This window comes from Magallana gigas, chromosome 5 (assembly GCF_963853765.1).
Source record: "Magallana gigas chromosome 5, xbMagGiga1.1, whole genome shotgun sequence".
Classification (NCBI taxonomy): domain Eukaryota; kingdom Metazoa; phylum Mollusca; class Bivalvia; order Ostreida; family Ostreidae; genus Magallana; species Magallana gigas.
In genome coordinates, this window is record NC_088857.1 from 27,873,226 (window position 1) to 27,892,998 (window position 19,773).

Below are 19,773 nucleotides of genomic sequence, written 5' to 3' on the forward strand. Positions count from 1 at the left end.
ATCTACATCAAATGTCAAGGTCATAGCAGGCCTCTTTCTTAAATCATTGTCCAGAAACTATTTCCCCCCTTTGTCTTATCTGCTTTATACTACACCCATGGAACGCTTGTTTGATAAATGTGCAATTCCCCCCCCCCCCCCTACTTTCAAAAATGTGTCTGTGAAACGAATAAACAGCTTTATATTTCATCCTAGGCGTGTTATTGGCAACCTTCAACTTGCCCTTTCTACCTGCGTCATCATTTGATATGTACCGGTATTAATATCACATGGTCCAAAAATGTTGAACTGGTAGCTAAATATATAATTCATATATGGTTTGTGTAGTTTGTACTGATCTCCACAGAGAGACAAACGGCAGTCTGTTTTTTGGTCTGTCAGTAAACAACCTCAATTCGGAGCTCGAAATATCAGATCACGGGTCACGGCAGGAATCACGTTTTATAATGTCGTGTTGTAAGAACTGCCAGTGGTATTGTTTCTGTGTACCGAGAGAGGTGAGGAACGATGATCGATGGATCATACGTTAGTGCACAGTCACTGCGTTTTTAAAAAAAGAGTGGACGAAAGGAAAGAAGTAAACAAGAAAAAAGAGATTTTCAACTGTAAGGGGATATTTTATAATGAATTGAATTTCATACTAGTAATTCAATTTTAATTGGAATTAGAATTGTTTTAACTTATAATTAGTCAAGTAAATTGTGTAAGAATGGACCAATCGCTAATCAGCCAGCATCCTGGATGAGATATGGTACTATATTAACAGCCATTCCTTTCTCGCGAAAGGATGAATCTCTGCAAATTTTATCGACTTAAATAATCGTTATTCGTGTAGGCCTATACATGGAAGTGAAAACAACAAATAAATTCAGAGTTTAATAATTTTTGGATGTCCACATTAAGGCCGTGAATTTGTCCTTAGAGTAATTGGGTTTAACACTCCGAAGAAACCAGTCTAAAGGTACTGATAAATATTTTGTATCATTTAAAAAAAATCCGCTCAAATACCGGTATGTCTAAAGGTATGTATTCCTTAGAAGAAAAATCTTCCTTCTGACAAAAACTAATGATTTTATCAAATCTTATTTATCATAAAAGTTTGAGTTACATGCAGACTTGTCATTCTAACAGGTTGTTGGACCAAAATAAAATTCTAAAAAATACAGCTCATATTGCTAACTATGCCGTATATCTTTATAATTCCATGTCATTAAAGTTATTGTGTAAATGTAAATGTTCATCTTAGCTTTTCTTTGACTGATAAAACTTAACACATATATTTTTTGGCCATTTTAAATGATACATATAGGTTGATAAATATCAGTAATATGTTTTTGTTATTGTGCCAGTTTGTTATGAAGAGATTTTCAAAACAGAGTACATAATTAAAACGAAAGACCAATCAATCAATCAGTCACCTTTAAAATGAAATACATTCGAGAACTGTATCTTTATCTTACCATTATTATATGAATCTGGTACCAATGTTTTAACAGATTAAAAGTTAAACTTATGACTCTTTTTGCATAGAAACTTTGGTCTGTAAGTTATAAATGCAGATATCAATTACTAGTAACAGTTTGAAATTTTCCTCTCCTTACTCGGCAACCTGATGGATAATTTAGTTTCGGATTCCAGACAAGGAGTTGATAGCCTAGTCGGGATTTGTTTTTATCTCCATATTTTGCTAACTTTTCATTTGAAAAAAAAAATAGCGTCTATAACGTAACCGAGCGCAGTCTCTTTTGATGAGTTTTAATGCATGACAATAAACGAAAAGAGAAGACAAAGACCGATAATTCTAATTGATGAATTTAATTTACAAACAAATCACAGGTTATACTTTTAAATACATAGACTCCCCTTGGAAATAGAATTGGTAAGTGAATAAATCCCAGGGCCTAAATAAATCATTTAGAGGTATTTCAGCAAGTAATAAACTGGCACCCGAATACTTTCTCAGACTTACTGTTTCGTAAGTAGGTGTAGTTTCCATAAAAACCCAAACCCCAATTGTGTCCAAATGCGGGAATGCACGTATATATATAGTATTTTAACCGGATATGCGGGATATGATTTGGTCAAACAAAGAGAGATAACTTTGTATTTTTGGGTTAAAATATAGCTCATTTCATAATAGAAAATAACGGAAAACGGAAATGTTTTTTAAAATGCCCCCCCCCCCCCCCTCCGCCCCGTGTAACAAAAATTCTTTTTGAGGGGTTTTAATTATTGTTACCAAAGGGTTTGTTGTTTCACGGGGAGGGGACGACATATGTCTACAGTCCGAAATACATTCCAAAAACTTGAAGAATCTTGCTTTGTAAATTTTCGAAAAATAATTATCCCCGAGTACCCAAACTCCGTCACCATAAGCAGAAAACATTCCGCGTTTCTCTGTAAATTATTTTTTGCGGTTTTTATCATTTGCAATCACTAAATATAATCTGAAACGTTATAATTTATAAAATTATTAACAAAAATATTTTCATTATTATTCAATTAAGCCCTCTGAATACGACGTTTATCACACGTGCTATCATAGTTTATGAACCTAACTCCGTCACCTATATGACCTATGATACGCCAGGGAATGAGGACACATTAACAATTTAGTTTAAACTCAACTTGTATATAGGCCAAGTTAAAATAAGTTAAATCGGTTTATACAATTTAAATTGTATTTAATTTTATCAAAGTGAAATGATCGCCAGAATTAAAAAATGGGTCCTTGTAACAACAATCACAATGACCATTTCAGAATGTATGGAAGCCGTTTGATTTCTGTCCTTACATATTTCAAAAATATCATATCAATAATGAATATATTGATGATTACATTATTTATTTATTACATTTTTAATAAATGTTGCATATTCTAAATACAGATATACCGTATATATCTGTAACCCTGTATAAGGCAAAAATTACGGCATGAGCGATTTGACGTTATCATCAAGTGTAGTGCATGAATGCTATTGCGGACTGAAAAAAATGTATTAATAACCTTAATAAAAAATAAATTACATGTGAAATGGTTCATCTTGACCTGTCTTAAAATGACTGAACACCGTAAATCATCGAATGGGCCTGCATGTCAGAAATATCGTTATTTTAGTGCACCGATGAAAAAGTGTTAGCTGATTTCACGCAATTATTGTTGCATAAAATGAACAAGGTGTAATTTTGTTATGTTTGAACACATTCTTAAATTTAACCGTTGTAAATTGTTGACATTTGATTGAAGTTTTTTGATATTCAAAAAATGACGTCATAACCGCACTTGATTTTAATAGGCGAGGAGTTTCCCGAAAGTGACGGAGTTGGGGTAGTGACGGAGTTAGGGGGCTATACGATAACAGATATGAATTAAAATGAAATTTTACTTTAATACATAAATATGTTATTATTAAGTTTTTATGCACATATTGGCCGCTAAATAATATTTTCCTCACTCATAGAGACCGATTTCAATGGGAAAAAAATTAAGACCCCGCGTTAGCTTTTTAACTTTTGTTTAAAAATAAATGATTTGATTACAAATTTTATTTTGATATAAATTGATTAGGATTTGATTATAATTTTTAGTAGAAAACTTAGTTTTTTAATATCTGACAGAAATTCCGAAATATTTGGATCTAAAATGTAGGCGAGAAACGGGCGTTAGCGTTCGCAGTTCTTTAAGCATATTTCTACTGCTAAAAAATATATATGGTTGTTTGATGTGATACATATGATATTGTATGAATTATTAGTATAATTAGCATTATTTACAAAAACATAGTTTTTGATAAATGATGCATTCCCGATACGCGAGCAGACATGCACGAAAACTATTTTTTCCATCGGGTTTGATATACTTTAAATACAGAATACGGGAAGTAACTCTTGATGTAAACACGTATTGCACGTCAGTATGAGTATGGAAAAACATCTGTTAGTTTAACAAACAGTTAACTTGATTTGTCGGGTATGTGTAACTATTTAAAGCTATCTTGTGTATTCTTTTAATCATGGTATAGAAAACCAAACCGAGTTTAACATAAACCTATATCTGTTGCAGTTTTTTCTTGCAAATTGCAGAAAAATGTCGAGTTTAGAAAACCTCCCAATTGACATTCATTTTAACAAACTACTAGGTAAGTCTAAGTAACGAGGTTGAAACAATCATAATAATAATAAATATGAATTTTGGTCATTTTTAAGAATTAAATTTACAACTTCATATCTTGATTTAACCAATTCGATGTTTCAGATTGGTTAATCAACAGACGACACTGTATTCAGGAATGGCCAGCCCGAGCCGTTGTGATCAGGGAAAAAATCAATGAAGCATTAACAGATATGCCTCAAAACCCCCAGATATTAGAACTGCTAGAGGGAACTCGTAAGAAACATTCTCAGCCTCCTTATTACAATATGCATAATATTCCTTGATCATGTTTATTGTTTGTCCAGAGTTCCCCACTTTTGTTACATTTAAACTGGCAGACATAAATGTCATTCATTGTTATACCACAATAACATCTACATGTACTTGAGGTCAGTGGCGGGTTAGCATTTTGCACCTTCTGTGCAGGGTATTGCGCATTACTTAAAGACAGTCGTTTCAATGTCGTAAAATGCAAATGCAGAGTAAAATTGTCAAATACACTGTTTATCAAATAAAGCTTTTATTCTAAAAAAAAATTACATATCATAAAAATTATATTTACTGAAATGAATCCTTAAATTAATGTTAAGAAGTATTTTTATTATTTTGCCACTACTTCAAAATCGAAGTTATACAAGTCGAAGTCAAAGTTTTACAATGTCGTCAGTTGAGACTTTGACATAGCAATTGACATGAATAAACATTGTGCATTTTTTATTGCAGCGTCAATAATTAATATTGAAATAATAATTTGCAAAATAAAAATATGTGCGATTCTGCATTCATAGAACCAAAATATGAGTGCCGATAAAATAAGTTTATTTAAAAGAGAGAGAGAGAGAGAGAGAGAGAGAGAGAGAGAGAGAGAGAGAGAGAGAGAGAGAAATTGCCAGTCTTTAATTACTACACAATATACATGTACATAATGTCACATCAAAAGAACCTGGCTTTCAGTAATTCAGTACTTTGATAAATGATTCTTATGCAGTTCAGCACATCCAAATAATACCTACAGATACAAAATACAAAAATTTTGAATGGATGAACAGAGAGCTACAGTGCCACCAGTATGTTACATATCTGCAGCTACGAAAATAATGGTGAATTTGGACCAGTTTTGAACTAGCTATTCAATTTACAGAGTATCAGTCTCAATTTTGTACTTTTTGTGTACCGCTGTTACATATTGCATTCACGTGAATGAAGATCATCAAACAACTTGTTTCTCAGGAACTTTACAGTCCCTTTACAACTAGCAAACCTGAATGTTGAAAGAATTTTCATCAGAAATAACATTTAAACTTACCTTTTCAGATATAAATTATTTTCATTGTAAGAAGATAATTGAGTTGCTTAAAAAAGATGAGGAATCTGGTAAAAAGAATGTGTTTGGACAGTATTCATCTCAAAGAATGAAAGTAAGATTACTGCTTCATTTTGAATTTATACCAGACTACCAGTATTGATTTGTTACGCATGTTTTTACAACTTTATACCTAAATGTGTATTCATTTTCATTGGCATAAAGGATTGGTCAGAAGTTATAAAGTTGTATGAAAAGGATGGAGTCTATTTAGGTAAGATTCCTTTAAGCATAAACCATGTATAATTTTCTAGACCTTTAAGTTAAAGAGGCATGGTCACAATTATTTTCAAAAATTATTGTTCCATTTTTAATTTTTATAATCCTTTAATGAGGTATTTTTAATAGCCGCCCAAAATTTGAGTGTCATTTGTTATGTAAACAAAGCTCAGATCATGTTTTTGTTCATACATGTACATGTATTTTGAATTTGAAATCAAAATCAAAGCAGAATTACGTGAAAATTACTTTCCAGATCATATATTCTCTGCCCTCGATTCAATCAGGTTCATTCTACACCCACATTGTAATAAGAGATAGAAGAGAATGAAATCATTTGATAAAGGTACAGAGTGCCTTTGGTCAAAGTGTTTGCAGTGACCTGAATGAAGTTTCTAGGTCAAGGATCAAAGTCATTGTAGACTATGCAAAAATCTTTGTTAAGAGCACATATACTCACCCTTAGCCCTATCTGGCATATACTTTACTTAAACAGAGCTACTGGGTAGAGGATGTGAAGTGACCTTGAACCAAGTTGCAAGGTCAAATGTGAAGGTCATAGCAGATCTATTTAAAGGATATGAAGTGACCTTGAACCAAGTTTCAAGGTCAAATGTGAAGGTCATAGCAGATCTATTTAAAGTCCAGTTTAAGACTATAACTTATTTGCCATTGGATTAATCTTGCTCAATTTAAACCAAAAGATTGATTGTACATGTGGGGTGTGTAATGAGCTTGAATTAAAGTTCTAGATCAACTGGAAAATTTCTAGGTCAAAGATCAAAGCAAAATCCTCTTAATTGCTTTTTGTCTTAAAATTATTTCAGCAGGGCCCTTTGAGATGGTCATTATCTCAACGATGTCTAGTTTAAAATGTAAATGTTATGTACATGTAAATGTTTTATTCATAGTTAATGGTGCATGATGCTCTAATTTTTGATGAGAATCATAGACTGCTTGCTTTTTAATACTATACTTCTTTTTCAGGAGAAACTGCTCAGATGCTGGCAAGAAACGTTAACTATGAAGTGCCAGCTCTAAAGAAACAGATTGCTAAATGCCAGCAAATTAAAAAAGTGAGTTACTGTTAGTGAATGTACTTGCACATATTCTGGTGTTGATATTTCAATTTGAATCCACACAAAACAGTGTAAATAATGGGCCAGTGTGTTGTTTTTTAAAGGAATGTGAAAGGAAGCAAACAGATTACACTTCCAAAGCTGAGGAACTCAGGAAAAAGTATGACGCAACATGTAAACAGATGGGCATTGAGGTATGATTCCACTGATCTCCTTTCATAAGCAACCAACTACATTTACTTTGATTTCTGATCTTTTAAAACATTCTGTTATATAACATTTTCCTTTTGGTTTGATATATATTATATATGTATATGCATCATGAAGATCATATTAAATAGGCCTCTTGCCTATATTGGAAAAGGATTTAGCATATTAAAGGAATTCAAAATATAGATTTCTCCTGTATGTGTGTATGTACTAATAAGAGATAGAAGAGACTTAAACCATTTGAAAAAAATTATTAAAAAATCATTTAGTAAATAAAAAAATATTATAAGCTCACCCGAGCCAAAGACCCATGTGAGTTTTCTGATCAAAATTTGTCCGTTGTCTGTTGCTGTCGTCATTGTTGTTGTCTTTGTTGTAAACTTTTCACATTTTCATCTTCTTCTCTAGAACCACTTGGCCAATATTTCAGCAAAACTTGGCACAAAGCATCATTGGGTGAAGGGAATTCAAGTTTGTTCATTTGAAAGGCCACATCCTCTTTAAAGGGGAGATAATTTAGAATAATCGAAAGTTTGCTGGTATTTTTCAAAAATCTTCTCCTCGAAAACCATTTGGTCAGAAAACCTCAAACTTTAGAGGAAGCATCATCAGGTATAATAGATTCAAATTTGTTCAAATCATGGTCCCTGGGGTAGGGTGGCGTCACAACGGGGGGGAAGGGGGGGGGTGTTCAAATTTTTACATAGGAATATATAGAACAAAATCTTTTGGAAAAGCATTCAGCCCCAAAAAGCTGAAACTTGTGTGAAAGCACAGGTTTTGCAGATTAAAGTTAAATCAAATCATGATTCTCTGGAGAAGAGTGGGGCCACAAAAGGAAGGTGAGGGGGTTAAATAGGAAAAGAAAAATCTTCACACAAATGCTAACAACAAAACAACAAAAGGGGCTTGACATTTAACATAAAACTATGCAGATAAAATTGGATTTTTTGTTGTTGACTTTTTATGCAAGAACTTCAGTACTAAATTTTCAATAGTGTAATGCTGATCAGAGTTATACGAGGGTTGTTAGAAAAGATCGCGGACAAGTTCGATTGTGAGCAGACTATTCGCATGATACCAGCGAAACCTTTCATATTTAATCTTGATGTATTTTCTAAGAAATTTGTAAAGATTTGTCTATTTTAAATGCACCATTAAAAATATACAGATTAATTATATTGATAAGATATGCATGTCAGTTTTTAATTGTTTTATATTTTGTACGCATTTTTCCTTATTAAGAAAATGTACAGTTTAAGCGAACAAAAATAAACAATATTTCATATGAGATCACAATAACTTATGAAGGTCATTTTGTAAAAGTTTCAATTAAATTGAAGAATTTCTGACCGTTTTATCGCAAAATATTGACAACTAACGCTAGAAAAATGAGTTAAAAACGATGACGTATTGGACTCCTTGGAGCACCGGGCCGTCATTAAATTTTGTGTGAACGCAGAAAAATCTCCAGTGGAGACGAGGGGACGTAATTTCATGTATTTTTGTATACATACAAAAGGATTATGACTTTATAGCCCTAATTTAAGTTCGTAGGGGTGTATATTCGTGGATGAGAGGTAGCCAGGAATTCCACGAAAATTGAGCCACCACGAAATCTAATGATTCCACAGTAATTGTTGCTCTGGTGAGCAATATGGCCCCAGTGACATTTATTTTTTACTTCTTTAAACAACCAATTGATGTTAAGTAAATGAAAAGTGAAGAAGTGTTGATGCTTTACTGAAAGTTCTACTTTTTAGCAGTATAGCCCTTTTCTGATATAAAATGTAATTTTATGATAAATATAATAATAATGTTTTGTTTTACACAGGGTAAAAAGATAAAAACAGAATTGGCTGCCCTTGTTCAGGATCTGCCTGCTCAGTTTCATCAGATTTCGGAGGCTGCATCAAAATTGTCCAAATCTGTGCAATATTACGATGAATTTGTTGACTTTGTTACAAAAAGGTAGGGTTCTCTGCAATTTTGCATTGTATACTGGTACATTGTGCAGTGTCATAGAAAACATACCAATTAAATTCAGACCACACATTGCTTGATTTAAGATAAATTTTTCTAGGAATTTGTTATTGATTTACTACTACTTTGACAAACTTTCTTGCAAAATATTAGGGTACCTTACCAGGCATCTGTGCAAGATACTACAGTATGCAATTTCCTATACTGTGGTTTCATTAATATTCAAGGGCATCAATTTTCGTGGATAAAGTGAAAATCACTGTTTCAAGGATACGTAAATTCATGGCCAATGACCCTATCAACACAAAATGTTAATAAAAATTGCACTTCAATGAACATTTAATTTCCTGGATCAACTAAACAACGAAATCCATGAAAATTGGTATTGAACGAATATGAATTAAACTATGAATGCTGAAAGTTTCGGTCAGTCAATAAACTGGTTAAAATTGGATATTGTGAATTAAGTCTGTTAGTTTCTATATAGCTATGAATCACAATTGGTTTTATTAAGAAATAGGGGAGATCTGTAGATACTTGTATAAATATTCCGTAATGTCATTTAGATCTGAAGAAAAGAGAGACAGTTTGCCAATGTTAAAGTATATAATGGAAAACGGAAACACAACTACATATCAATGGAGGACGGGACAGAAACCAGAGGTGATAGAGGAGGCCAAAGTTTTCATCGATACGTCGGAGGAAAACGAGGTCGGCCAAGTCACAGATGATGTAAGCTATTTTTACTTGCGTTCAGTAAATGGTTCATCAGGAAATGAATCGCCAAAAGGGATTAAGTTGAAGTGTTTTTACTTTAAATTTAAAAGTTATAGAATTCATAGAGTCAGACTTTTTCTTTCAGCTCTTATGTGTGCTTTTAAAATACTTGCAATTTGTTGTTTCCAGATTGACTGGGGAGACCCAGGTGCTATGACAGAGTCTGCCATTGATTTTGGAGACGAGATTGATTTCAATATGGCGGACATTACTGTGGAGACAGGAGGCACAGAAGAAGGAGACCAGGTGATCATTTTTCATCTTTTTGTAGTCTAAATAAATTATTGATTGTTTATAATGTAAACACAGTTATTAAAGAAGAAAAAATATATATATAGAACAGAAAATATGCAGGTGTTGAATTTAAAAATTGACATATTTTTTGACTCTGAAGGTATTTTATTGATCACTGCTTTAGTGATAACAAAGTGATAAACTACACTTTTCAATCATATTTTTTATAAACGGAATTTCACAAGTGTGTTCTGTGAGCGGCAAAAAGGGTAGAAAAGACATGAATGCAAACCGAATAACTTATTTTAAAAACATGCTAAAATATGAAACAGACCAGCTTAAAACAAAACCAACAGCCTCTTTTGCAAAATCAACAAACACCGATGCAAAACAAATGACCACCGATGCAAAACCAACAGTCATGCACTCAATGAATTCTAGAAGGCGTGCAAAGAGGTATCATAAAAATTCTAAACTGGAGAAATCGTAACCTGGAGAAACCGTACTCTTGAATTACAGGGAACTAGATCTAGAATTTTTTTTTCCTGGAGAGTGGGGGGGGGGGGGGGGGGGTCGGACTAAAGCTTATCTATATAACAGATTTTTAAGCTCTGTATTTCATTTGTAACTTGACTTTCAAAGTTTGGTAAAGCATATAAGGCTTCAATTTACAATTCTAGACATAACAATTGGAAAAATAATATTTTATGGGTAGTAGAAACTATCTAAGTCAAATGTTGATAGTTAAGAGATCTATGTGATGATAACATTTTATTGTTGTAGAACCCTGACACTGGTGTCACAGGGCATGATAGTGACAGTAATGGGATAGACTGGACCGATGTAGTCATTGTGGATAAACCCGATGCTGGTCAGTACCTGTAATTGACAACAAAGCTCTAGTGGTTGCTGATTTAACAGAGTTCATGACCCTTGTTCAATGAAAATGAATGTAAATACTTTAACAAATACATCTTTCCTTCATAGTTTTAGAAAAATTTATGTCATTTCTCTTCAGAGGGTGTTGCCAAAGGAGAAGATGCCATGTCACTTCTAGACAATCCCAGGACGCGGACTCTCTTCATTGATGACTTGATGGAGGTAGAAATACTTTGATTCTCTTTCTCCCAAAAATGTGTTGACTGATTTAGATCTGAAACATTTGTAAATTCATGCTTAGTAGATTTTCTTCAGATTCTCTTCAAATGGTTGAAGTTCTTATATATTTTTGAATTTAAAAATTGAAAACTTTCATTAACAATGTTCTTGTTCAGAATTTAATACATTTGTCACCTGGTTAACAGGTGTGTGACTGTCAGTCAGTATATCAGGTCTCAGTAGTTAGAGCGCTGGCATGGTCGCCAGAGGCCCTGGGTTCGAGCTCCGGTTGAGACTTGACTTTTCACCACCTGTTATGCTATACGTTATTCAAACAACAGATTCATCTAATAAAATGCTGCAGCAAATTAAGAAAGATTTACTTTTCATTTTTCTGTCAGTTCAACTTGAAGTGTCAGCCGTTTTAATTTTTTTTTATAATTTCCTCTGTCTTTGACTTGTAGTTGGAGGCATTCCTGATGCAACGGTTGTTTGAGCTGGACTCGGACTCGGCTGGGGGGGATGTGTTGTCAAGCAGTCAGATGCAAGATGCCCCTTCCTCCCTACAACTCCAGTCACCCGTGGTGACCAAGATGGTCAGTCAGGTCCGAGACGTCATCGCTGCATTTAGTACTGTCAAGATGCATCATTTACTGTCCATTAGGAATTCTCCACGGTATGTTAATGAAGTGTTTGTTAAGCAAGTTTACATATGTTTTTATCCAACTCTTTGTTTTTGCTATATTATTTGATTATTTTGAGATAATTGCTTTAATTGATTTTGAAAGAGTTTGTTGGGCCAGTGAAATTGAAAATGACTGCCTTAACTTATGATGAGAAAACACGATAGATGCATCGAAAGCACTTGTATTACAGATATGTTGATCGTCTGAAAGAGACTTTGAAACAGATGTTGAGTCTGGCAGACAAGATGGTGTTCTTAGAGAAACAGATGGTCGTTAAATACAAAGACGCAGATTCTGAGCTAAGGGAAATCCAGCCTAAACTGGAGCTAGTCATAAAGCGCACCAAGGAAATGCAGAAACAGGTCAGCATTTTTTAAATGCTAATTACTATACTTAAACTTATTTAGTCAGAAAATCATCTCTTTTTCTGAATATCTTTTTCTAGCTACAATGTGTAAGAATATTATAGATGTATGGTAACGAGGTGATACATATGGCAAAATGGCCCCTCGTGACAAAAATGTATAGGAGAAAACTACATGTATTATGAAAATGTTTATACAGTAACCGGTATCCAAAACATAATGTTAGGGGACAGAGAGGGGCAGCACTGGCAGAATTCAATTTTACATCAAAATATACAGAGAAAATAATCAGAAGCAAAACAAAGTTCAAATGATTACCGTAATTTATATGAAAACAAGTTTGTTAGAAATATTGTAGAATATTTGACAAGCTCCTTTGGGTTTAGACAAAGACCACGAAAAGTACCAGAGATCTTGTTCGTGGATTAAGAATTTTCAGGTTCTTAAGTATGTGAAAGGGACACAACTTGGTCCACATTCATAGAAAGAAAAAATTCTTCTGTAGAGTATGATTGATTTTTTAAGGTGTATTAGACTCGGGTTTTTTTTCATATCAAAAGTTCAATTTTTTATATGAAACAAATTATTTTGCTATTTTTCAGACAGATGTAAACTATTTGGAATTATGATAAAAAAAATTCGGTGTGTTTGCGATTTGATGCAAAACCGTTGAATTGTGGAATTAAGTACTCGTGTAAAATAAGGAATCTACAGTATCCTGACATTTAATTGAAATACCAATGTGTAAAACCCCTTGTAATAACATGCATATGTTTGTTTTCTGTTGTTACAGATGGAGTCAGAGATATCAAACCGCTACAAGGATAGAGTGGTCAATATAATGGGAGAAATCAACACAATGTGATTATACTGGGAATATTATAAAAACAAAATATTGTGATAGACATTAATACATTATCATTTTCTGCGAAATTCGATCTTGCGAAATTGGAAACATTCTATAACGTCTTTGGACTATGGATATTTAAAATGTTTGACTCTTGAAAATGTTTGTTACAGTTCAAATATGTAAATGTCACAGAGTACAAGATCTGTACAGCTATTATTGATATACAATATAGGTAATCATGCCATATTTCATTATATTGTTATGTTACTGTGATTTACAAGTGCATGTATTTATACAGTGTTACAATAAAGAAAGAGCTAATCAAGGCTTCTGGGATTTTATCGTTTTACAGTTTACGCAGGTGAGCGATGTGACCCATGGGCCCCTTGTTTCTGATAGTTAACAACCTGTAGAGACCACTAAGCTATTGTGTATAGTATCCATCTGGATAAATTGTTTCAGTTTCTGAAAGGAAGAAAAGTTTGCATTTTTCAAATGTCTAATGTCTTTTCTCTTCTGCCACACATGTGGAAAAAAAAACTAAACGCATGGTTATGATGTCCATGAAGCCACTCTACCAAAATTGTGAAATTCATGACTCAGGGGTTCAGGCCCTATAGCGGGCCAATATGACCACAGTAAAAATGTATTAAATCTTAGAAAATCTTCTTTTCTTTTCCCGTATATATTTGAGGAAAACTAAATATATGGTTATGATGTCCATGTAGCTCTCTACCTTTGCTGTGAAATTCAAAGCTACTGGGTCAGGGGTACAGGCCCTAGGTTACAACGATAATGTCCACATATTAAAAATGTAATAAGTCTTAGAAAATCGTCATCTCTACTCCCATATATATTTTAGAACTAAATGCATGGTTATGATATCTATACACCCCTCTAATTAAATTGTAAAATTCATGGCCTCGGGGTTAAGGCCCTAGGGAGGGACTAATATGGTCACATAGTAAAAATGTCTCTTCGGAAATATTCTCTATTCCCATGCATATTCGAGGAAAACTAAATGATGAATATGATGCCCATGTATCTCTTTATCTAAGTTGTGAAATCATGATTCCTGGCCCAGGGGTTCAGACCTTAAGTTACCGCGATTATGGCGACAGAAAAATGTATTAAATCTTAGAAACCGTCTTTTCTACTCCAATATATTGTGAAAGTGTATTAAATATTAGAAAATCTTTTCCGTTAACAGTTTTACATTTTTAACCATCTTAAAAACTACAAGGTAAATTGTCACTTAGTTAGGCCAGCATTTTTTGAAATTTCGATTTACAAACCCGCCGACCCTATTTTTTAAAAATTCAAATAAAAATAAAAGGACCTGAACTAGCTATTAATTTTATTTTTTCCTCTGACCCGAAATTTTCTTTCTGGTAAAAATAAAAATAAATGTTGATGCAATCACGTATGTGTAGTCTGAATTATTGTTGTTCATGCATTGATTTAATAAAAAGACCAAGTTCTTTCCGATCAAGTCACAGGCACTAGAAGTCACAAAAAACCACCAAAGGGCCTACTCCTGTTTGCTTTTGTCCAACCCTACAATTTACGACCCTATTAAGTTTTGTGATCGGCAACTTAGCCAGAATTTCCTCAATAAAGAGAAGTTGAAGTCTTTTTCTATCACAATTCTGTAAATTAAAAAAAACGTCATTGACAAGAAAATGATAAGTTACTTTAAAAAAAATAAATCATTTTTGCAAAATAAATTCTAAAATAATCATAATTTAACCGTTTGGAAATAGATCCTTTACATAACGGTTGTAAGTGGGTCATAGGGTTGGACTAATAACCCTAAACACACTGAACACAGGTCTTATGACTGAAGGAAAGAGAATGATTTTATTTGTCATTAAGGTGAAAGCTAACAAAATAACGAATCATTTCCTTTAATAAAGGTATAGTTACATAAATAAATAAAATTTTAAAAGTTATTTAGTCTTTTAAAAAAACTTGTTTGATTTTTTACTGACATTTATGGACATGCTTCTAATCCAATTTATTTTCAGTAACAATATTTTAAATTTTGAATTTGTGAATAGCATTGTTAATTTAATCAAATAAATTATTTCTCAAACTTCTTCCTATTTTTCTGCAAGGAAGAAGTGAAAACTCCCTTAATTTTTTTGGTCTTAATGTATATGTACAGTATGTACTTGAATTTATAAAAAAAAAAAAAACAAACCTTCGTTTTTATACATGCATGTACAATATATCAAAACAAATTTTCAGTGCCCATGGATAAAATATGTTATGATAAGAACATCACCAACAACCAAAATTACTTAGATATTTAAAAAAAATGGCAGCTCCTGGACACATGTTCTTATTTTAAAAATAAAAAAAATATTGTTAGAAATTGTTTTATTTTCATTTTTTTTCTTGACGGACAAATTTTTCAATTTTATTTTTATTTTTTTCCCCTCCTCCTCACCAAATAATTTGAAAAATATTTCGTAAATCTAAAAATAAAAAAATGCTGGCCTTATATCAAATTAAATATGTGTTCTATTTTAGGAAATCTGCATATAGTTATCTGAGCATTGTATGCTTGTAGCAATTAACTGTATGCAATCTGAAATCAGAAGTGTGTTGTTTGGATTAAATACAGTATATAAATGTATATCATGACGACCCATAACAAAGTCAGGGAAGACCTCGCGGGCCGTTATCTATGTGAACCATACGGTCCAGTATGAAACTCCTGTTTGCCCTCTTTCTGAAAGGTAATTCAAGATTATCATTCATTTTATACCATATTTCTAATAAAATATCTATATTTATTATAATTATTCATCATCGACATAAAAAGAATGAAATTATTGTTTTGTGTCATTTTATTCAACTTCAAACATTGCACAACCTCAGCCCAAACATGGTTCATAAACCACAAATTATAGACCACCTCGAAGTCTAATTATATGCATTGTTTTAATTTCACTCAAAATGACTTGAGGCATCGAGAGAAATAATACTGTGGAATCAACATTGTTCGTGGAGGGATCAATGCCTACGAATTTACATCCCCACAAACTTAAACACAATCATTTGTTTGATAGTTATGAAAATTACCCGATTACACTACCAACGAAATTACGTCCAATTTTGGCTACCCACGAACATTGACACCCAAAAATAAAAATGTTTCTTTAATATGTGACAAGCTTACTGTAGGCATGTTACATAACCAAGTTTGAAATGAAATATAGCCTCAGCTTTTTATATTTGAAAACAAAATTTCTGGACCTCGGAGGTTTTTCTGCAATATTTGCTTTTTTTCGATGTCTTTGTGATAACATAATAAATCGATTTTGTAATGTACAATAAATTTGAATGACGTATCTTTTGGGCGGCATAATTAAAAGAATTGAAAATCACAACATTTAAAAAGAACTAGTTCTTTATTTCTTGATTATCAAAGCATAATTTGTGTGCTCTTTTATTAAAGCTTTTGTTGCCAGCGCAACACAGTGCCCGGGGGGCTGGGCACCTCACGCCTCGTCGTGTTATGCGTTTGAGACGTCGGCACGTGAGCACTGGGCGATGGCTTCGGTAAGATCTTCAGGGTGTTCTACCGAAATGTAACATCATTTCTAATCAATAAATCTTTCGTGATAATTCATCTATATATTAATCCGAGGTAAAATTCATTTCTATTATAGAATATATGTATATTCTATATAAGAATTTAGACATATTTTCTAACCAATTAAGCGTAATGAAGACTTTTAATAAGTCTTCGTTACGCTCACTGATTGGTTAGAAAATATGACTAAATTCTTGAAAGTTTATTAATGAGTTTTTTGATAACCAGTTAGTAAGCAGAGAACATTTTATTTTCATATTTATGATAATTACGCCCCATCGAACGTTCTTTAGATTAATATAGGTAAAATTTATCAACATAATTATATACATTGTACACACACGAGAAACTGTTCAAACTAAAGATTTCAATTTTTTCACAGTATTTTTGTAGCCTTCACGAGGCTTATTTGGTGGAAATAAACTCAGCAACAGAAAATGATTTTCTTATCAAGCACTTGACTGCCATGGGAGTTAATGGTAAGCATGAGCAGTATAAGAATGCATTAAGAGAGTATAGTGGCCATTTGTTAGTCTGTGTAACTCTCCTTAAGATAAATTGCCTTGTATGAATACTTGTATATAGAAAAATGTTCCATATTGAAAAGTGGACATTTCAAATGTTTTTCTTTACTAAATAAAATTAAAAAGTTGATACTTAGTTAGATGTGATGGCCAATGTGTTGACCACTCCGCCTCCTTAAATACAGCTGCAGTTGGCCGTAATACTTAGAAGTTTGGATACCATTGAGAATCTGTTTTCATGGTACCGTTGACATTATATTGGGCATTCAGGTTTTTTTGTTTATGCAAAGACAAGGAACGCTCTATTCTAATTTGCCAACGTCTGATAAAGGATTGGAATGGCTAATTTTTATATGTACTACTATTATTTGACTACAAAGAGAGCTTGCCCAATCATTGTTTAGTGATTTTGTTATACACTGGTTTTTAACCATTCTTTGCCTAAACTTGCATGCCAAATTACACTGCATAACCTGTAATTTCTTGTCTAGATGAACCATGAATGGAAGATTAATCAACACGCAATATTTCATACATTATCCACTTAAAGCTATACACGCTTTAATTTGCGTCAATTTGAATGACAGTGAAAACACGTGTTTGTTTACTTATAAAAGTTATTTATATTCTGTAAATTACAGTGGTTAACTCCATATAGTTACAAAATTATATCGACCGAATCCATTCAATAATCGAATAAATTTTCCTGATTTAAAAGTCCAGCACCCAGAAGTACTTTCAGTACTTTGATTCTGGTAAGTCATACTTTTTTGCAGCCGATTTCTGGATTGGTCTGACGGACGATTCTATGGAGGGGACATGGGAATGGCTTCCAGCAGGGGCCAACCCCGGGTACACTGCCTGGGCCCCTGGGCAGCCAGATAATGGTCATAACGAGGACTGTGCCCTGTTGTCTCACTCTAGGAACTATCTGTGGAACGACGACCAGTGCGACAACTCTCACTACTTCATTTGTGAGAAAGAGTGAGGACTAAAATTTCTCCAATCTGTTATATTTTTACTTGGTTATAATTGTGGAGCGTTTACAGTATATTTCAAGGGTGCGGTCAGACGATACGATTTTGCATCAGATTTTCTCATCCGATTCGCTTTCGACTAAAATCGTGCCGTGTGACCACCTAAGTCGAAAGTCGAAAGCAATTTAAATTCTAAAGTCGATTGAAAATCTAAAGGTGCGGTCAGACGATACGATTTTCGATCAGATTTCCCATAAGATTTTCTTATCCGATTTGCTTTCGACTTATCGTACCGGGTGCATGACCACCCAAGTCGAAAGCAAAGTCGATTGAAAATCTGAATGCGTCCGATTTTCAGTCGACTCTCTGGTGAGAATCGTGACGTCACAATGTTCTTTTCCCGTACAACAGAAATATCGAATGGGTTTTATTAATCGAAAATCGATTGTAAAATCGTATAGTGTGACAACCTCAACAATCGACTCCAATCGACTTACCTGAGCAAGTCGATTAAAAATCTGATGGAAAATCGCATCGTGTGACCGCACCTTTACCCTACAGTGTTGATCATGGCCTTTGTTGAATTTGTTTTAATTTTTTTTTTCAGAGCGAATCATGGAAATTCGATAATTATTGGGTAACTGGGATTGTGGATAATGAGGCAAGACCCATATGGCCGAAAACGAAATGTTAATAAATTAAATTTATATTAAACTGATGTCATTTTCGCAAAGCCAATAAATATGAAGCATACTTAAATAGAACTATTGCATGATGTATGTGACGTGTGAAACACATACTAGTGTCATGTTGTAAATTTTGAATTCACTGTTTACACAGTACCGAAAAAGGGGACATGCCAAACAAGGTGTTTTTTTTTTATTAGATTACCTAGTTAATTTAACCACATTCATTATGCAAGAAATATCTTACATGTAGGAATGTACTAGAGAAAAATAAATAAACATCATAAGACATTTTATACCAAGCTCAAATTCTATAAAATAAAAGGTATACTACTTGCTAAAAATGATTATGATATTGATATGTAATACTAATACTAATAAAATGTTTAAAATACATGACTTGATATAAAAATGAACATTGAAAATTGTATCCATGTAGGTTTAAAAGTTTTGAATTTACTGGGTGGGTGTTAATACAAAATTTACATGTATATCTGACAAAAACAAGGATATAATAATTAGTTCTTTGCAATCGGTTAAATTTTTATTAAAAACTTATTTTCAAAAATTCAGTAAAAGTTTTGCGTTTGTTTGGATTTATTACGATTTAAAAATATTTAACAGAGCCCGGGTTAAAAATTGATAGAAAAAAAAATACAAAATGACGTCATCATATATGTCACATTTGACATTTTGATGTGACCAACTAAATTGTGCATTGTGGCCGGATTTCAAGGTCTTTATTACAAAGAAAACAAAAGTAACTCATTATCAAATGATATGAGGATAAAGTGCACATTGACAAAGATCAAATGAATGCCATTCAAATTTAGTTTTCGAAATTATCAAAATGGAGACCGACTTCATATAGAGTTATCGCTCGTTGCACATCAAGTCGCCTTTATATAAGTTGTGCACAATGGACTCAGTGGTGGATTCAATGGGGTCGCACCCGCGGCGCGCGC

At 33.1% G+C, this 19,773-nt stretch overlaps 2 protein-coding genes across 3 annotated transcripts; both read left to right on the top strand.

The window, feature by feature from the left end:
- Positions 1-3,849: 3,849 nt before the first annotated feature.
- Positions 3,850-13,343, top strand: LOC105324918 (CDK5 regulatory subunit-associated protein 3). Of its 2 annotated transcripts, none has more exons than XM_034455518.2 (15): positions 3,850-3,970; positions 4,064-4,139; positions 4,256-4,387; positions 5,468-5,571; positions 5,682-5,730; positions 6,723-6,811; positions 6,919-7,008; positions 8,859-8,995; positions 9,574-9,739; positions 9,914-10,030; positions 10,802-10,889; positions 11,037-11,119; positions 11,581-11,792; positions 11,993-12,164; positions 12,961-13,343. In XM_034455518.2, exons 2-15 carry the CDS (start codon positions 4,088-4,090, stop codon positions 13,030-13,032), a joined length of 1,563 nt encoding a protein of 520 aa, XP_034311409.1. In that variant the 5' UTR covers positions 3,850-3,970; positions 4,064-4,087; the 3' UTR covers positions 13,033-13,343. The 2 variants fall into 2 exon arrangements, with proteins under 2 accessions (XP_034311409.1, XP_034311412.1); XM_034455521.2 differs by having other exon boundaries at positions 3,868-3,970; positions 4,084-4,139.
- A 2,269-nt stretch (positions 13,344-15,612) lies between these two features.
- LOC105324957 (perlucin) lies at positions 15,613-18,875 on the top strand. The gene is made up of 5 exons (XM_034455562.2): positions 15,613-15,761; positions 16,484-16,587; positions 17,004-17,100; positions 17,922-18,129; positions 18,730-18,875. The coding sequence occupies exons 1-5, from the start codon at positions 15,731-15,733 to the stop codon at positions 18,761-18,763; spliced, it is 474 nt and encodes a 157-aa protein (XP_034311453.2). The 5' UTR covers positions 15,613-15,730; the 3' UTR covers positions 18,764-18,875.
- The last annotated feature ends 898 nt before the right edge of the window (positions 18,876-19,773 follow it).

Bases quoted from the DNA above. Each gene is read 5' to 3' on its own strand.
- LOC105324918 (XM_034455518.2), top strand. From the start codon at position 4,088: ATGTCGAGTTTAGAAAACCTCCCAATTGACATTCATTTTAACAAACTA. The intron at 4,388-5,467 runs GTAAGAAACATT...TTACCTTTTCAG, and splicing joins AGAACTGCTAGAGGGAACTC to ATATAAATTATTTTCATTGT. The intron at 8,996-9,573 runs GTAGGGTTCTCT...AATGTCATTTAG, and splicing joins GTTGACTTTGTTACAAAAAG to ATCTGAAGAAAAGAGAGACA.
- LOC105324957 (XM_034455562.2), top strand. From the start codon at position 15,731: ATGAAACTCCTGTTTGCCCTCTTTCTGAAAG. The intron at 15,762-16,483 runs GTAATTCAAGAT...CTTTTATTAAAG, and splicing joins GTTTGCCCTCTTTCTGAAAG to CTTTTGTTGCCAGCGCAACA. The intron at 18,130-18,729 runs GTGAGGACTAAA...TTTTTTTTTCAG, and splicing joins TACTTCATTTGTGAGAAAGA to AGCGAATCATGGAAATTCGA.